At 48.0% G+C, this 19411-nt stretch overlaps 1 protein-coding gene across 13 annotated transcripts in view; it reads right to left on the bottom strand.

Annotated features, from left to right (window-relative positions):
* The window catches only part of LOC135918168 (neuroligin-4, Y-linked-like), a 694509-nt gene that overhangs the window by 332647 nt on the left and 342451 nt on the right, over positions 1–19411 (bottom strand). For 11 of the 13 annotated variants that reach the window (XM_070532204.1, XM_070532198.1, XM_070532197.1 and 8 more), the window contains one exon: positions 3659–4577. In XM_070532204.1, the coding sequence (XP_070388305.1) occupies positions 3659–4184 (526 nt within the window). In that variant the 5' untranslated portion in view covers positions 4185–4577. The other 2 variants (XM_070532205.1, XM_070532203.1) reach the window with 2 other exon arrangements.

Here is a 19411-nt window from a genome sequence, read left to right as displayed (position 1 = left end):
CTCGGAATGCACTTGTCAGCTGCTTCTCGTCGTCTGTGACGATACAGCGGACGATATCGAATTAGCGTTGACCTTCTCGGAAGCTGACGGTAAGAATTTGTTTAAACCACTTCTATGCAGTGCCCCAAGCACCTAGCTTTACATCCTGGAAAAATCCTATACGTAATCGCTAAACAGGATTTAAGGCAATGAAGGCGTCTCGAGATGATGTAGAAGTGAAATGGAGTACTGGAAGGGTACATGCTCTCAGCCTTCTGAACTTACCCCTGCTAACTCTATCCGTAACTCTAGCTAACTCTATCCGTCTGCTGCAGTCGAAAACGCGCTCCGTCACGTTTCACCTTTCTGCATGTCCCGGTATTATGCGCTGTTCAAGAAGTAAACCTCATACCACCTAGGCCAACTGTCAATTCTTCAACAATGAATGAAAGCACTCATTTTACTCGTGAATGTGCTTTGTTCCTTGCTTAAAAAAATATATTGGTTAAAAACCTGTGTGTATATGAATGGGTCTTGATTATTATTCTTTCTTCTGTTTTGGTCTCGGTTCTTACGCATTCCAGCGTTGTTTTCGAATAAGTATAGTGCGCATTCTCTTGCAGTTGTGCAAGCGAAAAGTGCCTCTGATTCGCGGAGGCATGACGTACCTCTTGCAAGGCGCAGCGTCCAATAGCTTCAACAATACAGAGGAAACGTCGACATCAAATCGAAGGTGAAAGCCTCAGTTAAGCTTGCCAAAGAGCATTGTGGCCATCCTCATGGCTGGAGCCTACTTTCAATGATCGTAATTACCGTGTCCGACACGTTGACCTGTATCTACATGAGCTACGTATTCATAGGGCACTTTATGATAAGTTAGCAGTGAACTCGCACTTTTTGTCACCACTTATGCTACCATAATGAGGGCCTCACGCCATCTGTGACTAAAAAGATGCTGCTATGCAACACGACAGCGCGACCTCCTGCTTGAAGCACTTAAAGACGCGCTCTACTGATCCTGGTGGAACGACTGGAAGCTCCGCAATGCTTGACCAAACATAAACAATGTTACTTCTTCTATATTGTTTCTCTCTCCCCCCCCCCCCTCTCTCTCTCTCTTTGCCACGTGCCTCCGAACGTTGTCTATTCTTTGATTGAAAGTTGTTTGCCAAACAATGCTATCACCGTGATTCATGCATTTGAGAACATTGTGCTTCTGTTCTAATTCTGGGCACATTACCTGACTAGCGGGAGTCCAAACTGAGTGGTATTTTGCTTGTAATAAGGCTAGACATAGTGTCGAGTTCTACGCATTCCAAGTCCTTTCTTTCTTCTTATACGTCATTTCTCCTCTCAGTTCTGCCCACAGCGCTGGTGATACGGGAGATAGTGATAACTTTAACTGGCACTCTATATGATAAAAGAGTACTGAAGGTAGTGTCTTGAGCAAACCAAATGTCATAATTCTGAGCCTCACTAAATGCCGCCTAGGCCTCATTAATCTGCACAACCTTGAATTCTATAGGTATGTAGTTGTCGCCACACTTTACAGTCTCTCATGCTTTCTTCAGTGACTATTAGGAGTGCGTACACTTACGCTAACACATTTCGCGACATAAAATAGACGCCATGGATTTTCCGTGTATAGGCGTCGCTGATACAGGGCAGCCATCGCGCTCCACAGAGCCGGAGTATGGGTCTCCTGGCGCCCTCTCTTGCCGTCGGCGTAAATAGCGTCTGCAAGGAGAGCTCCATGAGCTCAAAGCTCGGTATTCTCGTGCTTCCGAGTTGAAGTTGGTGGAGCACTACAGGACAACAGCAGGTTCTCACACTCCACGTAAAAATGAGCAAGTAGGACGAATAATGGACGACTTAGGCAGAATTGGGAAAATCGGAGAATGCACAGAGAGGGCATGTCCCCTGTAGCCACACGAGGACGACTCGGAGCTAAGCGACAAGTACGACGTTAGTTAATTGCTCACTTGGCAAAGCATGGAACAAGGTGGTCATGGTCTTCTGGATAACGTACTGCACTGCACTTACCGTATCCGATTGAAAAATTTCGGGGCCCGCGCCTTACTGCATCCTTGGGGCTCTAATGACGACTGCTTTAAGGCGCCGAATTTTTAAAAGATAACATATTACGTTGACTAATTAGTGATAAAATATGCATCATCTTTATGGGTTGAGCAAACTAATTTCCTGGCGTGATTTCTAGCAATATTTACCAGTTATTATCTGACTTACACATCGGTATGTTTGAAGCGTCAGTCCACCACAGGTTCACAATTACTCGAAATGCCAATTAGTCGAAGTGCAGCACGGACCAAAGAACAGAAAAGCATATTCTTCAAAACAAGAAACACTTTATTAGTCATTCAATCTTCAAGTTGCGAACGCATAACATTCTACAAAACGTATGTACAACTACGTATTTGCTGGGCAGCAAGCATGCTCAGCAAATATTTTTTTCAAAATGGTCGAGCGGGGCCCCTGAAAGTTTTTAGCCCGGGGCTGCAGCCCCGATAGCCCCCACCCTAATCCGGCACTGACTTGGAGTATTGGTAACCCTCAGTCAAGCGATGCAATGCGTCCTTATAGTATGTATTGAGAAGACGGTGCTGCTGCATATTATCTAGTGCCATCTAAAATTATATTTTTACTTAGCTGTCCTTTTCTCTGTACTTCGCTGAGGTATTTCATCCGATGTATTGCTTTTGATGAAACTCAAGGCATTGTAAGAACAAGTGCTACGGATTGTATTGAGGAGAAAGGTAAGAAAAACTGGTCCCTTTATTGTCTTTACTGCGCACCAGTTTCGAGCGTATAAAATAAAATCATATAGAAGATGCTCTTGCAGTAATTTCCGAAGCGGGCTTGCAGAGTTACAACACCGACAATACCGACAGCACGCCGTTCAAATACAATAAAGCTGTGTCATTCGAATGCGTGCGTACGACGCACAGAAGCATGATCCGCATTCAATCGCTACGTAATCACACAAAGGCATCAGCAGCGGGCAACCAAGCATCTGCGTGGTCTCGGCCGACAGCGCACTTAAAGAACACGTAGGCAGACGCTAAAAATAGGCTGAGAGTTTGAAGAACGCAAATATCAATGCTTCGAGAGTTTACTACTTAATTTTTTTTAACCAACCGAGATCCAACAAACAGGCGCACTGGCAAAGAGAGAGAGCTAGGCTTCGTCGAAGGGCGGCGTTTCGCGCTCTTTAACGACAGGATTGCATTGCCGGTGTAGTTGGTGACGCAGAACACAATAAATGACCCAGCAGATTCCTCCGGGGCCCACCGCCATCAACAGGCCACTGCGCGGCGAAACTCCAGTCTTTTTTGACGGCCGCACAATTCTTTCCTCAATGTAGAAACTCAGTTCAATTTGGCAAGCATCACGCCCTGCTCGCAAACTATCACTGCAGTGCAATGCATGTCGGCGATCACAAGCAAAGCGAACTTTTGCGCCGAGCAAGCACTTACGTCGTCATCCCCTGCAGCACAGATGCGCTACCGCACGTTTAAGTACGCGTGCAGGTAGTTGCCTCGTATAGGCTACACCGGACACACGATCATATCATGCGCAACTAACGCCAAGTGCGACGTCACGTTTCAAAAGAAAACCCACTTCACATGTAGACTAAAACGTCGGCAGAAGTGTGGCATACCTGACGCCGGAGTGTAGATGTTGAGGTGCAGGCAGTCCTCGCTGGTGTTGAGCAAAGCGGCTCGCGCCAACCGTCGCAGCTGCTCGAGGCGGCCGGGCGGCATGCGAACCGCGGCCGGTGACGACTCGTTGCGCAGGAACTCCGGCAGCCGCTGCGGGCACGCGGGGCCCGGCGTATCCGCCGCACGCACATCGTCCCAGTGCGGAGAGTTGACGGGAGGCATGAAGCGTAGCGTGCCCAGCGGCGGGCTCACGTACGGCACGCCCATGAACGCCTCGACAGAAGGCAGGTGGGTGCCGAACCGAGATCCCAGGGTGATGATCTTGCCCCGCAATTGGCCGTATTTTGTCCGCACCACGCGGGGGCTGGGACGACTGGTAGAGGTCGGCGTAGCGTCGGCAGCGCGAGCCGTCGAAGCCAGCACTAGCAGAGACACAACGAAGCAAGCACGAACCCACGATTTCAGGCACATGACGGCTTTCGTTACCACGTTCCGTTTGTCTATACAGCGTGTATATATGCCCATTGTTCTCCTCAGTCCATTTTACCTTGCTTTCTTATCGTTAGTTTTACTTATTAGTAATGTCTTTCGGAGTTGTGATCCACTCCACGGCTCAGATCACGTTTGCTTCCTATTGCTCTGTGTTGGCTCTGTCAAGGTGGCACGGCAGCAAAAGCGCACATGGTCTTGAGACCATAGTAAAGTTGACGGTCGCGTTGACTGGCTGATGGTCGGCAAGGTTCTCCAAGTGCCATGGTTTGTTAAGTCACTGCAAACGCCGAGGTGGAACACCAACACGCTACATTTGGTGGAACTGTTGCACTGGTAGTGCCACACATAGGGTACACGACAAGGAAGACCGCCTTGTTGAGTTGAGGCAAATCCGTTGCGCCTCGGTGTCTTCCATTACAGGGCAACCTGTTTAAAAGCCGAGAAAAATGTCGATGAAATCAATATGGCTTAGTTCTTTGATAAAGGCAAATAGGAAACTTTCGTCAGCAAAGATCTAAGCCATCGCCAAAGCATCACGTGACAGAATTGTTTCGATCTAGGAATGTTAAGTGTATGAATAACATGGTGCAAAAGCATGGCATGTACTAATAATTTGTTGAGTAAAGGACAAAAAGGCAACTTTGACCTGATTTCACATGCAGCAACTTCCCAAGTTTTAAAGAAGTATGGAGTTTTCAATGACTACAAGAACTTACTTTAAGCTTATGTAGGAGTAAGCATGACCAAAAAACGATAATTTGATTTTAAGCACACCACATTACCAATTATAACAACGGCCTCAGTGTTGTGCGGCGCCGAATCCCGTCGCAGTCATAAGCGCGAGTTGCGCTTTCCAAATCACGCCTCCAAGGCGGCTTCACCACCAACAATCATGTTCAATCCCGGGACACGCAGTGGGGCGAGAAGAGCCGTGGTGGCAACATCAGATGCGTAGTGTACCGATCCAAAAGAGCACACCGCAGGAATGCGTCACGCGCGCGCGAACAACGTCCGGCTAACTGAATTACTTAAACTGTTAAGTAGCACGATCACTTTCCCGCGGCACGAATCGCTGAGAGAGAGAGAGGGAGATAAAGTAATCTAAAACTAAAGGAAGGTGGAAGCACGGTCGAGCCACGAAGTCCGAACGACGAAGAGCCGCCGTCGGGAGGAGCACGCACACACCTCGGCGGGTCCCGAGAAAACGCCTCTGGCGGCGCCTCGTCCGAGTGCGGAGCGCCAGCGAGTCGCCGCGAGACCCCACACGGCCTCCTTTCTTCTCTCGCCATCGGCCGCCGCCGCCGCTCACTGCGCAGGAGGCCGCAGGGGGGCTCCCCTTACCCAATCCTCTCTCCTCAATCTCCCCTTACGAGAGCCGAGGGAGACTCGCTCCTCCGAAACGGGAAAGCGAGGAAGGAAAGAGAGGAAGAGGACTCCCGTTCGCTTCCCAATCGTAGCATCCCCTCTCCCCTCCAGCCTCATCCCTCCCGCCACACAGTTGCGCCGTAGAGCGCAAGCCTCGCGAGAAAGGGGAAGGGGACGCCACGCACACGGCTCATGCGCAAACCTCACCTCTCTCGTCGCTGCCGCCGTCTTCGTCAGCCGCGGCAGGCAGGAGGCAGCGGCGGGGCAAGTCTTTTCTAAAGAACTGGAGGCACACGTAGCCCCCGACGCGATGGCTACCTTCCCTCGGAGCACGTTCAGTGTCGCTTCACTCCCTGGCGTCTTCGCCATCAGAAAGACGGGCACGAGGCTTTGAGGGAGCCAAGTGAAGAAATGGAAAGGGGACGAGGCGAACGGCGTGTTATCGTTCCACCGGCGACGACGGGTAGAAAGGAGCGCTTTGGGCAGACTCGCGTTTTCCTTTAGCAAAGAGCTAGAACGCGAGTGCTGGGAAAGCAAGCAGCACAGTGAAAAGACGCAAGTGCATCTCTTTTTGCTCTAAAGGTAATGTCGGAGATAAATGGCAGTTGGCCAAACGGGCGTTCCCGTTAATCCGCCTCCCAAAGAGGTGAGGCGACCCCTTGTATAAGGAGAAGCAGAGCTCGTCGTTTTGCAGGATCCTTTAGGTGCCCATCAGCGGCACCTTTTCCGACAGGCGGCCTAAGATACAGGGCTGTTTCAGCGCGCGCAGACAGAAGCATCTCGTACGACTACCGGGCGAGATGCGCGCGCTTTTAGGGCGCAGTTCTTAGCCGGCCTTACCTGCGTTTATAGTAGGCGGCCCTCGGCGCAAACGAGCAACCGGTGCAGGGAAGGATGAAACATCGAACGCGCAGCGCAGCTGGGGATGAAAGAGTGCGAGGCGGAAAGCGGAGTAGGAGGGTATGGTGAAAGCGCGAAAAGCGTACTGCCGATCAAGACCACAAGGCCGTCGACAACCGCTACGAGATGGCACCAGAGTAGCGCGACGTCGTCTTTTCACTGATGGCACACGGCGAGCGAGTACACCAATGCCATATATGGAAACAAAGCACTGCGTCAGCGGAGGTCTGTCTGCGGCGGCTGCTGTGAATCGCGCCCACGCGTCATCCAGGCGCTGCATCTTTCGATCTCCAGATTAACGAGGCAGTTGCCCTACACTTGACTCCGTCTGCAATGTTCCCCACATAACCGATTGTCAGCGCCAGCCAGTATTCGCGAAATGAAAACATGTATCTGTGCTCAGATTTTGCATTAGGGAATATTGTAATCGTCAGTGAATTTTGTTTGCATTTTCGATGTGCAAAGTGAGAGGCATTGAACATAACTTGGCTTCAAGGACTTGCGGTGAGCACGTCGGCGTGCCTCTATTTTCCGCAACTGCGTCTCGATGTCGTAATAATCTTATTTTATTCGATTCAGTTGCTTTTTGTTCCAGGAAACCTTTGCGCAATCAGGGCTACACAGGTACGACAGGTAAGGCTCATCTTCGTTTACCCTTACTATTCTGAACCTAATCCTACTGCCAACACGTCACCGCATTAAAATATTAAAGTTTCAGCATACCTTAGGTAACTAGTAATCGGCTTAAATAAATAGATAAACCGTACCCTCTTAAATAAATACATAAAATTCACTAAACTGTGTCGTATCAGTGGCTGTCATACCGAAATCTTTTTTCGTTTCAGCCGAGAACCGACATGCAAGAATAGTTTTTTTTTTGCTTTACACTATATAGAATGTTCGAATGATCTCCCTGGAGAGGTTCGTGCGTTACCAATGAATGACTTTGTCTAACTAGAAAATGATGCTTTCCCGACTCCTGCCGTAAATATCAAGCGGGACTGCAGCATGTATGTATGTATGTATGTATGTATGTATGTATGTATGTATGTATGTATGTATGTATGTATGTATGTATGTATGTATGTATGTATGTATGTATGTATGTATGTATGTATGTATGTATGTATGTATGTATGTATGTATGTATGTATGTATGTATGTATGTATGTATGTATGTATGTATGTATGTATGTATGTATGTATGTGTAAAACTAAGTTCCGCCAGATGAACAGATAACTGCCGTAAAATCTTCAATTTTCAAGGCTAATGTCACATAGCGAAGTTTGAATGATCGCTACTGAGTAGCCTCATTTATTCCACTCAAAATATGGACTTTGAACTTGCAGTGAAAGTGCTCAATAAGTGTTCACAATTTATTCCTTCTACACCACCGGGTATTTCATCCTGCCGCCGGCTAAAATAACATTGAATCATCGATTCCTCTTGCCTCAGTTGTACAGGGAGATGCCTTGATATTCTTAAAGCATACTCGATTTTCGAACGCGCAACTTCAAAGCGATGGCGATCAAACGCAAATGCCATTCGTCTGCTATTGTTGGGAGATAATTTATGTGCGTAAACCACTAATCAGTCTTATTTGGCGTGCATCATCATCATCATCATCATCATCATAATCGTCATCCTCGTTACGCCCACTGCAGGGCAAAGGCCTCTCCCATAATTCTCCACTACCCCGGTCATGTACTAATTGTGGCCATGTTGTCCCTGCAAACTTCTTAATCTCATCCGTCCACCTAACCTTCTGGCGCCCCCTGCTACGCTTCCCTTCCCTTGGAATCCAATCTGTAACCCCTAATGACCATCGGTTATCTTCCCTCCTCATTACATGTCCGGCCCATGTCCATTTCTTTTTCTTGATTTCAGCTAACATGTAATTTACTCGCGTTTGTTCCCTCACCCAATCTGCTCTTTTCTTATCCCTTAAAGTTACATCCATCATTCTTCTTTCCATAGCTCATTGCGTCGACCTCAATTTCAGTAGAACCCTTTTCGTAAGCCTCCAGGTTTCTGCCCCGTAGGTGAGTACTGGGAAGACACAGCTATTAAACACTTTTCTCTTGAGGGATAGCGGCAACCTGCTGTTCATGATTTCAGAATGCCTGCCAAACGCCCCCCCCCCAACCCATTCTTATTCTTCCGGTTATATCAGTCTCATTATCCGGATCCGCAGTCACTACCTGTCCTAAGTAGATGTATTCCCTTACCACTTCTAGTGCCTCGCTACCTATCGTAAACTGCTGTTCCCTTCCGAGACTGTTAAACATTACTTTAGTTTTCTGCAGATTAATTTTTAGACCCACCCTTCTGCTTTGCCTCTCCAGGTCAGTGAGCACGAATTGCAATTGGTCCCCTGAGTTACTAAGCAAGGCAATGTCATCAGCGAATCGCAAGTTACTAAGGTATTCTCCATTAACTTTTATCCCCAATTCTTCCCACTCCAGGTCTCTGAATACCTCCTGTAAACATGTTGTGAATAGGATTGGAGAGATCGTATCTCCCTGTCTGACGCCGTTCTTTATTGGGAATTTGTTGCTTTCTTTGTGGAGGACTACGGTGGTTGTGAAGACGCTATAAGATATCTTTCAGTATTTTCGCATACGGCTCGTGTACACCCTGATTCCGTAATGCCTCCATGGGTGCTGAGGTTTCGACTGAATCAAATGCTTTCTCGTAATCAAAGAAAGTTATATATAGGGGTTGGTTTTATTTCGCACATTCTTCTATCACATAATTGATAGTGTGAATATGGTGTATTGTTGAGTAGCCTTTACGAAATCCTGCCTGGTCCTTTGTTTCACAGAAGTCCAAGGTGTTCCTGATTCTATTTGCGACTACCTTAGTAAATACTTTGTAGGCAACGGACAGAATTTGATCGGTCTATTATTTTTCAAATCTTTGGCGTCCCCTTTCTTATCGATTAGGATTATGTTGGCGTTCTTCCAAGATTCCGGTTCGCTCGAAGACACCAGGCATTGCTTATACAGGGTGGCCAGTTTTTCGAGAACAATTTGCCCGCCATCCTTCAACAAATCTGCTGTCACCTGATCCTCCGCAGCGGCCTTCCCCCTTTGCATAGCTCCCTAGGCTTTCTTTACTTCTTTCGGCGTTACTTGTGGGATTTCAAATTTTTTTAGACTATTCTCTCTCCCATTATCTTAAAAATTAAATTATGAGGTTTTACGTGCCAAAACCACTTTCTGAGGCACGCCGTAGTGGAGGACTCCGGAAATTTAGACCACCTGGGGTTCTTTAACGTGCACCTAAGTCTAAGTACACGGGTGTTTTTGCATTTCGCCCCCATCGAAATGCGGCCGCCGTGGCCGGGATTCGATCCCGCGACCTCGTGCTCAGCAGCCTAACACCATAGCCACTGAGCAACCACGGCGGGTCTTCCATTATCTTCGTGGGTGCCACTGGTACTGTATAAATTTCTATAGAACTCCTCAGCCACTTGAACTATCTCGTTCTTATTAGTAATGATATTGCCGGATTTGCCTCTTAACGTATACATCTGATTCTTGCCAATTCCTAGTCTCTTCTTCGCTGCTTTTAGGCTTCCTCCGTTTCCCAGAGCATGTTCAATTCTATCCATAATATACTTCCTTATGTCAGCTGTCTTACGCTTGTTGATAAACTTGGAAAGTTCTGCCAGTTCTATTCTAGCTGTAGGGTTAGAGGTTTTCATACATTGGCGTTTCTCGATCAGATCTTTCGTCTCCTGCGATAGCTTACTGTCATCCTGTCTAATGGAGTAACCACCGACTTCTATTGCACACTCATTATTGATGCCCATAAGATTGTCGTTCATTGCTTCAACACTATAAGGTCCTCTTCCTAAGTTAAAGCCGAATACCTGTTCTGTAGCTTGATCCGGAATTCCTCTATTTTCCCTCTTACCGCTAACTCATTGATCGGCTTCTTATGTACCAGTCTCTTCCATTCCCTCCTCAAATCTATGCTAATTCGAGTTCTTACCATCTAATGGTCATTGCAGCGCACCTTGCCGAGCACGTCCACAGATTGTATGATGCCAAGGTTAGCGCAGAGCGTAAAATCTATTTCATTTCTAGTCTCACCATTCGGGCTTCTCCACGTCTACTTTCGGCTATCCCGCTTGCGGAAGAAGGTATTCATTATCCGCACATTATTCTGTTCTACAAACTTTACTAATAACTCTCCCCTGATATTCCTAGATCCTATGCCATATTCCCCCACTGAAATGCCTCCAGCCTGCTTCTTGCCTACCCTGGCATTGATGTCGCCCATCAGTATAGTATATTTTGTTTTGACTTTACTCATCGCCGATTCCACGTCTTCATAGAAGCTTTCGACATCCTAGTCATCATGACTGGATGTAGCGGCGTAGACCTGTACGACCTTCAATTAGTACCTCTTATTAAGTTTCACAACAGGACCTGCCACCCTCTCGTTAATGCTATAGACTTTTGTGGGGTCTACCGCCCCCTCCATCGTGGTGATGGATGTGCAACACTCCGAGGATCCTCCCGGTTCCCGTTCACCCGCGGATATCGGTTCGAGGAAGAAGCGAGGCAATACATCGAGTGGTAGCGAGGACACAGAGCTGTACTCCGCATCAGGTGACGAGTCCTCGGAAGACAGCTTTCGACTTGTCCAGTACCGCAAGGCCAAACGAAGAATTATCAACTCATCTTCGGCGTCCAGCTCGAACACTGTGAAAACAGCGCCTCAGCGATGGCCTCACTCCATCCTGTTTGTGCCACAGTACGCTACCGACAACCTGCGCGTCCTCAACAGGCAAGCACTTTCCGTGTATCTCGAAAACACTGTGCCAAACGAGATTAAGGATGTCAGGATAAACACTAGGCGAAACATCCTGGCGATCGATGTGATGAACCCGAGCGCGCTGACCATACTACAACATGTAACGCAGCTGGGAAACATCAAGGTCCGATCCATCATGCCAACGAATGGTGCCACAATAACAGGAGTCATCTATGATATTGACAATGAAATTCCTAATGCAGACCTCCCAGTTCTTATAAAACCAGCAAGTGAACGCAACGTCATTGTGCATGTTTGTCGCCTCGGCAACACACGTTGTGTGAGACTAACGTTCAAAGGCGACTGCCTTCCACCCTACGTGAAGGTCGGCCACTTTCGCCATCAGGTTCGGCCATTTATTCCAAGACCAATGCAATGCTACAATTGTCAGAAGATGGGCCATGTGAAGGGTGTCTGCACAAATTCGGCCGTGTGCCCTCGATGTGCCGAACCCCACTCAGAAGACAACTGCAGCGCAATCAAGTTGAAGTGTCCTAACTGTCAGGGTGATCACTGCGCCTCCTCCAAAGACTGTCCCCAGATCAAGAAAGAGATCACCATTCTTAAACAAATGGTGAGAGACAACTCTACCCACAAAGAGGCTGCTGTGAAAGTACGGCGAAGACGACGTCACCGTCGAAGGTCTTCACGACGGAAAACATCAAGTTTTCAGGAACAGTCAACTCGTCAAGCAGCATCACCAGCGAAAGTTTCCAGCCCTCCGAACACCGATGTTGGAAGGGAGAAAACTTCCAGATCTCTCTCCACAAAGGAATGGCCGCCACTTCCACGTACACGACCGCCAGAGGAGCCGCAGCAGAAGCCGCCCCCAGTGCAGCAAGGTGCTGTATCCAAGGAGTCGCGGAAAACAGATGAGCAAGTGATAGCACTTATTAGGCCTTTAATGAATGCCATTCACGTGTTGCTAAGCAACATGCACACACCGTCTGCCAGAAGTGCGCTTCAAGTACTGGACGCTCTGAGTCCGGTGCTTGCAACCCTTGAGTAGATCATGGCTCCACAGCCACGGTCTTTTAGGGAAGAGGTCCGACAAGCAGCTATTTTCCAGTGGAATGCGCGCGGACTCAGAGCGCGCCTTTCGGATTTCCGTCGCTTCGTGTACGCCAATATGTTTCCCATTATCGTCATTTGCGAGCCGAACTTAACGAACACAATCAGGCTTTCTGGATATGAATTATTTATGTCGTCAACTGTTTATGAAAACAGTAAGGTTTTGGTGTGTATTCGCCGTGACCTCACCTACACTCGTCAGCCTGTACCACCTAATGACAATAATCAATATATATGCCTAAACGTAAGGAAAAAGAATTTGGCCTTTACTTTTGTGGGCGCCTACCTATCTCCGTCAAGTCGATTTGATTACAAAAGACTGCAAGACATCCTTTCCTCAACCTCCAATCCCTGGGTCATCATTGGAGATTTCAACGCCCATCATACACTCTGGGGAAGTCCGATGATCAACGCAAAAGGCAGAGCTCTGGTATCTTTCGCCTCCAGTAATGAACTTTGGCTGCTGAATGATGGAAGTCCTACCTTCTTACGTGGCTCCACCTACAGCAGCTGTCTTGACTTGGCTTTCGTCTCACGAAGCCTTGTCAGACGTGCAGGGTGGTTTGCGGACATCGAGACGCACGGAAGCGACCATATCCCCACGCACATCAAGATCAGAGGATTGTCCCCTTCCAAAATACGGGATACGATCCAAAGAGTGGACTGGCCTAAATTTCAGTCTATAATGGAAGAACACTGCGACGCCAATCCATCTTTCGACTTGGAAGAGGCAATTAAGAGCGCGGTGCAAGACACTATGCGCACTCTCACATGCTCTTCGAAACTGAACGAATTTGACGTGGAACTAGAAAGACTTCGAGCAATCCGACGACGTGCTGAACGAAGATACCGACGTACGAAAACAATGGACGATCTACGGACCGCCAGGCGCACGCAAAAGAAGATACAGCGCCGGTTAGACAAGCTCGAATCGCAACGTTGGGCTGCCTTCTGTGAGTCGCTAGATCCACGCAAGCCTTTATCGCAACTATGGAGAACGGTGCGCGGACTGCGGACACTTCCCGTACAGCGATTCCCATTCAAGGCACTTGCCCTCTCTCAAAAGAGATCGGAGATTGACGTGGCAGAGTATTTCTGCGCCAGATTATCCGGCCAACTCACAGCTACCAACATTCCATCGCCTTCGATCAGCTGTCCGCCACCACGTGATCACCGGTTGGATCTACCATTCTCGATCCACGAACTTAAGGCAGCATTAGCTTTGTGTAGCCGCACATCAGCGCCAGGACCTGACGGAATTTCCTACCGAGCTCTGTGTCACCTGGGGGAGCGAGCGAGAGGTGTTCTTCTTGAGGTGTACAATGAATCTTGGAGAAATGGCACGCTACCAACAACCTGGAAGACAAGTCGCCTTGTTCCACTGCTGAAGCCTGGCAAGTCGCCGTTGGAGCTCTCATCATATCGCCCGATCGCGTTGGCGAGCTGTGTGGGCAAAGTAATGGAGAGGATGGTCCTAGGACGCCTGGAGTGGTACTTGGAGGACCACAACACCTACCCAGATGCCATGGCGGGCTTCCGACGTGGTCGATCATCGATCGATAACGTCGTCGACCTGGTCACCTACATTCAACATGAGAAATGCCGTAAGCGTCTCTGCGCTTCTTTATTCCTCGACGTTAAAGGGGCGTATGACAACGTTACGCATGAAGCCGTCCTCTCTGCTCTCGCAGAGGTAGGAGTGGGTGGTCGGATGTTTCAATGGATACGGAGCTATCTATCCATGCGATCCTTCTTTGTAAGCACCGAGGGAGGCCATACTTCTCTACATTACAGCTACCGCGGCGTCCCCCAGGGCGGTGTACTTAGCCCTGTGTTATTTAACCTAACACTAATTGCTCTCCTTGAGCACGTGCCAACCACAGTCAGGCTATCAATGTACGCCGATGACATTTGCATATGGACGTCTGCAGTAACACGCCTACAGTTGAGAGTGAGAATTCAGAGAGCCGCCACACAAACTGTTCTCTACCTTCGTAATCGAGGCCTGGAAATTTCCTCAGAGAAATGCGCACTAGTGCCATTTACGCGCAAACCCATGGCCAACTACAGTGTAATGATAAATGGCCAAATAATACGACGGGTCCGATCGTACAAGTTCCTAGGTGTCATAATCGACAGGGACTTGTCATGGAGCCCACACGTATCATACATGAAAAAACGGTTGACAGGCATCTGCCACCTGCTCAGGTTTTTCGCTGGCAAGACCTGGGGAATGTCGCCAAGTGCGATGTTGCAACTCTACAGGGTGCTATTCCTAGGATTTCTGCGATACAGCTTGCCAGCAATGAACAACACTGGTAAAACAAATCTACGCACAATACAAAGTCTTCAGGGTCAAGTGCTCCGGATCTGTCTAGGCCTGCCTCAGAGTGCTTCAACAGTGGCTACGATAGCAATCGTTGGAGATCACCTTGTCAAGACCCACATTGAAATTGAAGTACTCAGGACCCATATAAGGCATCTGACCAGGACTCCTCGTCACCACTTGGCCTCCCTAACAGCGGACAGACCACACACATCTTTCAGCCGGACGATAACCGCATATGATGAATCATTGCCAGCTTCTTTTACCCCGGCTGCGAGACCTTCGATTCCTCCATGGTGCCTCGCTCAGCCAAAAATCAACCTCACAATACCTGGTATCTCGAAAAAAGCTGATCTATCATCGCCAGCCCTTAGACAGCTCACGCTACTACATTTGTACGAGAACTATCGTGATTCTACGCATATTTACACTGATGGATCTGTCCTTCGAAGTAGCACCGCGGCGGCAATCGTCATACCAGCGAAAGCTACAACAATCAAGTTTAAGACGACCCACGCGACAACATCGACGGCAGAAGAGCTCACAGCGCTCTTTACTGCCCTTCATCACATTGGTGATGAACCACCACATAAATGGACAATATTCTGCGATTCGAAGGCGGCACTGCACTCTCTACTGTCACCTTTACGACGTGGACCACACGAACAACTAATATTCCATATTACAGAGACTTTGCAACATATAAGTGAAGCAGGCCATGAGATAACCTTTCAGTGGCTTCCAAGTCACTGCGGGATTATCGGCAATGAACGGGCGGATCACGCTGCCCGCTCAGCCCATACTGAGGACCGCTGCGTACCGATTCCTCATTCTAGAACTGACGCGGCACGGAAGCTCCGCCTACTTGCTCGGCAGTGCACCGCGTCGCAATGGAATGAGCCACATTTAAGAAACACGCGACTGTACTCACTTGATCCAACATAAAGTCTTCGAGCGCCATCACAGCTTCGCCGTAGAGACGCCACGCTTTTATATCGACTTTGGTTGGGCGTTGCCTTTACTAAAGCCTATGCATTCCGCATAGGGATGACCGACAGCCCAACCTGTGACCACTGCGGCCATGAAGAATCAATTGGCCATATTTTGTGTGCCTGCCCGCAGTACAGTACACAGAGGGCATGCCTTCGCCACGAACTTGACAAACTGGACGACCAAGCGCTATCCGAAAAAAGAATTCTACAACATCGAAAGGACCTACCGTCACAGAAGAAGGCCGTGCAAGCGCTATTGCGCTTTCTGCGATCTACCGGCCTGAGTGAACGACTTTAACTGGAACGCCTTTTGTGTGTGTGCCTCCAAGTGTGCGTGTTTTTTTTTCCTTTTTTTTAGCGCTTTCCTCTCTGTCATCTTTCTAACCCCTATCCCTCATCCCCAGTGTAGGGTAGCAAACCGGAGACTCATATCTGGTTAACCTCCCTGCCTTTCCTCTTCATTCTCTCTCTCTTGTACGTTACCAGCTATATCCTTATGAATCAGGAATCCGACTCCTAGTTCCCGTTTCTCGGCTAAGCCCCGGTAGCAAAGGACGTGCCTTGGCGCAATAGTCGTGCATGGCGCAATAACATTTTTGAAGTCTACAACAGCTATGGAGGCTACCTGCTAATGCGTATAGCTAGTTTAAACAACCTCATTATCCAACGTCGCATTTGGTTGCTGTGACTCTCTTATCCATACTGACCTAACGAGAAGTGAAGTAGCAGACGCAATGGCTGCTGCCGAGCCTACTGTGATTGTGCTGACAGCCATCCGTTTCCTGCATCTCACGCCAGAAAAAAACATTTCATAGACAAAGGCAGAAATGGTTAAGCATCGCGTGGATCGATGAACGGGTGGAAGCGTCTCTGATCAGTAGCATCTACCAATTGTTGAGCTTCTAGCCAAAGTTAAAAGTCAAAGGAGTTTATAGACACATTCTTCGATGGTCGATTTCTCAAAGCACCTTCACGCCCAGCTTTCCGTACCGGGCTTGAAAAAGGTCGTCCTCGTTGTGGCGACCCATACATTTCAGTAAAGCCCGTCCTCATCAAATCGCCATGTTACGACTAGCATTGATAACCGATTCATCTGTCATCTTTCTAATCTCTATCCCCCATCCCCATTGTAGGGTAGCAAACCGGAGACTCATATCTGGTTAACCTCCCTGCCTTTCCTCTTCATTCTCTCTCTCTCTCTCTGTCTCTCTCTCTCTCTCTCATAGTCGTTTTGGCGCCTTGAATTGGCACCCGCTAGCAGGAAATCAAGTGGTGTGGCTTTTGGTACTGCCTCTAAGAACGAAAAGCTGCGAGAGCCCGATGGAATTTTCATGTTAACAGTGACATGACCTTTTTTTTTTTCTGGAAGAGGACTGTGCATTTTGTGCATTGCGTTTCTTCATTTCAATGCATGGCGACGATAACGTTCTCTTGTCAGCCATGCTATGTGTGAATTGGTGTGATGTAAACTTTGTATCGAAATTTCACGCCATGAGGATTTTCTCGCGCCAGCATTCTTTTTATGTTTTCCTGTGAACTCAACATGACCGGCATGATTAGAGGCTTCTCTTGCTTGTCATAAGTCATGTACTCGAGCTAGACTGCGCATGACGTCTATGCCGTGTGTTTCAGTGAAGACTGTTTCACAATAATAATAAAAAGAAAATCCAGATAAAACAATTTTCCCCGACCCAGCTTTAGTAGTTGTGGAAATAAAAGCTTTCTCGGCAAATTGCACCATACAGTATTATTCAAAGTTTCAGGAATACCTAATTTATTCGCGACTTTAGGGCATGCGTTATTTGCACAGCTGAAGTTAGCTAGTACTCATAGCATAGGCTGTTGCTAAAACATTCTTGCGCTTAGCACCAGCTCTGAGACATGCGGAATCGAGAAGCGAAATCGAGATGCACCGTAAACCACATGCTGTTCCAGTTGACAGTTTTCCGTAGTGTATTTTCTTACAATGCGGAAACATAATAACTCAAAATTCTATGCAAGTTACTGCATATTTTCTGTACTCATCCCTAAAAACTGGTTAAAGGCATCCAAGGTTCAAACAAAAGCACATGCTTTGTGTACTGCCCGACTTCTTCTGCACCTACAACATGCGCCATGAGGTCAATTATGACACAATGGATGGGCGAAGTTTGGTTATTTATTATTGTGTTAGCAATTATCAGCTAAATTACGACATCCGCCGCTTCTACGACGCTTCCTTTGTGAACGCTATTCTTCTGCGTTGAATCCCCTGCCTTTAATTATCCGAGGCAGCTGTCACGGAAAGATATTGTATATTTGAAACATTGTGTTTTTAGTAAGGGGGGATGTTTCTTTCCCCAAATGAACGAAATGTACGTCCAAATGAACTTAATGACTTGTGCTCCAATACAGGAGCCTAAAACACTCTACAGTGACCTAGATTTTTTCTAAAGCATCAATGATGACCACTTCAAGAAGCCAAGCTTTTTGGATATGCGAAAATCGTCTAATACCGCTAGATCTAGCCTTCTTATAGGTCAACATTATCACGACTATTGGGAGATTCAAGTAACTTTTAAGCATTGTAAACGTCCTGAAAGTTGGACGAGTTGGTAGCTGTGCATTGTGAAAATGCTGCGCGCACACAACAAAACAGACAAAGGTGTGTTACTTTTCTATTACCTTTTACCAGCGCTTGTTTCTTACTTTTTCCTTGTGTCCTTGTTTGCTATGTGCACGCTGCAGTCCCACAATGGCCGTTAAGCGTTGTGCAGGGAGACTGCTATATTACAATTGCTATGCTGCCTTGGAACTGACGCCACTCCGGACGCCACTCCGGACACATGCATGATGCCGCTTCCAGCCGATCCCAACGAGAGTGAACCTATTCCTGAAAAGATTGTTTCACCGTTAACATTACTACTACGGGCGAAACAAACCTACGGCTTAGCCACGCGGAGAGAGAAAGAATATTTAAAAAACAGGAAGGTTAAGCAGACGTTGTTCAGGTTGCCTACCCTGCAAGGAGAGGGAGAGGGTAAAGGAATGAAGGAGAAACAGTTTGTGTGTGCATGTGTGCCTGTGTGCATGCGTGTGCGTGTGTGTGTGTGTGTGTGTGTGTGTGCGTGCGCGTGCGTGCGTGCGTGCGTGTGTGTGTGTGTGTGTGTGTGTGTGTGTGTGTGTGTGTGTGTGTGTGTGTGTGTGTGTGTGTGTGTGTGTGTGTGTGTGTGTGTGTGTGTGTGTGTGTGTGTGTTTTGAACACTGGAATTCTACCCACGGATGCGGTGCTCTTGACTGATGAAGTGTAAGGCGGGCACCAAACAAGGTGCGCCAGTTGAAGAGACGATGGCAAGCCAAGAGCGCGCGAAGTCAAGAAAGCAAACGTGGCTACGAGACGTGCTTGCACAACGTCCTGCAAGATATTCCGAGTCAACTAAAACTGCGCGAGCAAGGCAACGCACGTATTTCCTTGTCAAAACAAGCTACTATCTTTTCCCGTTCAGAAACCTGAAAAAAAAAGAACACGCACTGCGCTTGCCCTCTCCCTCCTACTCCTCCTCAGAGTGCGCTGACCCAGTTTGAGCAAACCAGGCAAAGTGAGCACAAAGAGCGGCCGCAGTACTGCATACACGGCTCCTCAATTTTTCTTCCATGGCTACTTCAGCGACAAATTCCAAGAAGGCCACACAATAGCTCTTCTTATTTTCTAGGCTCAGCGTTTAAGCTGGCTCTATCGCCGCGCGTGCGCCTGTATCACTGTATCTGGGCATAACAACTGCCTCGACGACGGTCGGCA

This window comes from Dermacentor albipictus, chromosome 1, assembly GCF_038994185.2.
Source record: "Dermacentor albipictus isolate Rhodes 1998 colony chromosome 1, USDA_Dalb.pri_finalv2, whole genome shotgun sequence".
Classification (NCBI taxonomy): domain Eukaryota; kingdom Metazoa; phylum Arthropoda; class Arachnida; order Ixodida; family Ixodidae; genus Dermacentor; species Dermacentor albipictus.
Note: the sequence above shows the minus strand (reverse complement) of the source record. Positions and strands in the feature narration are given on the sequence as shown.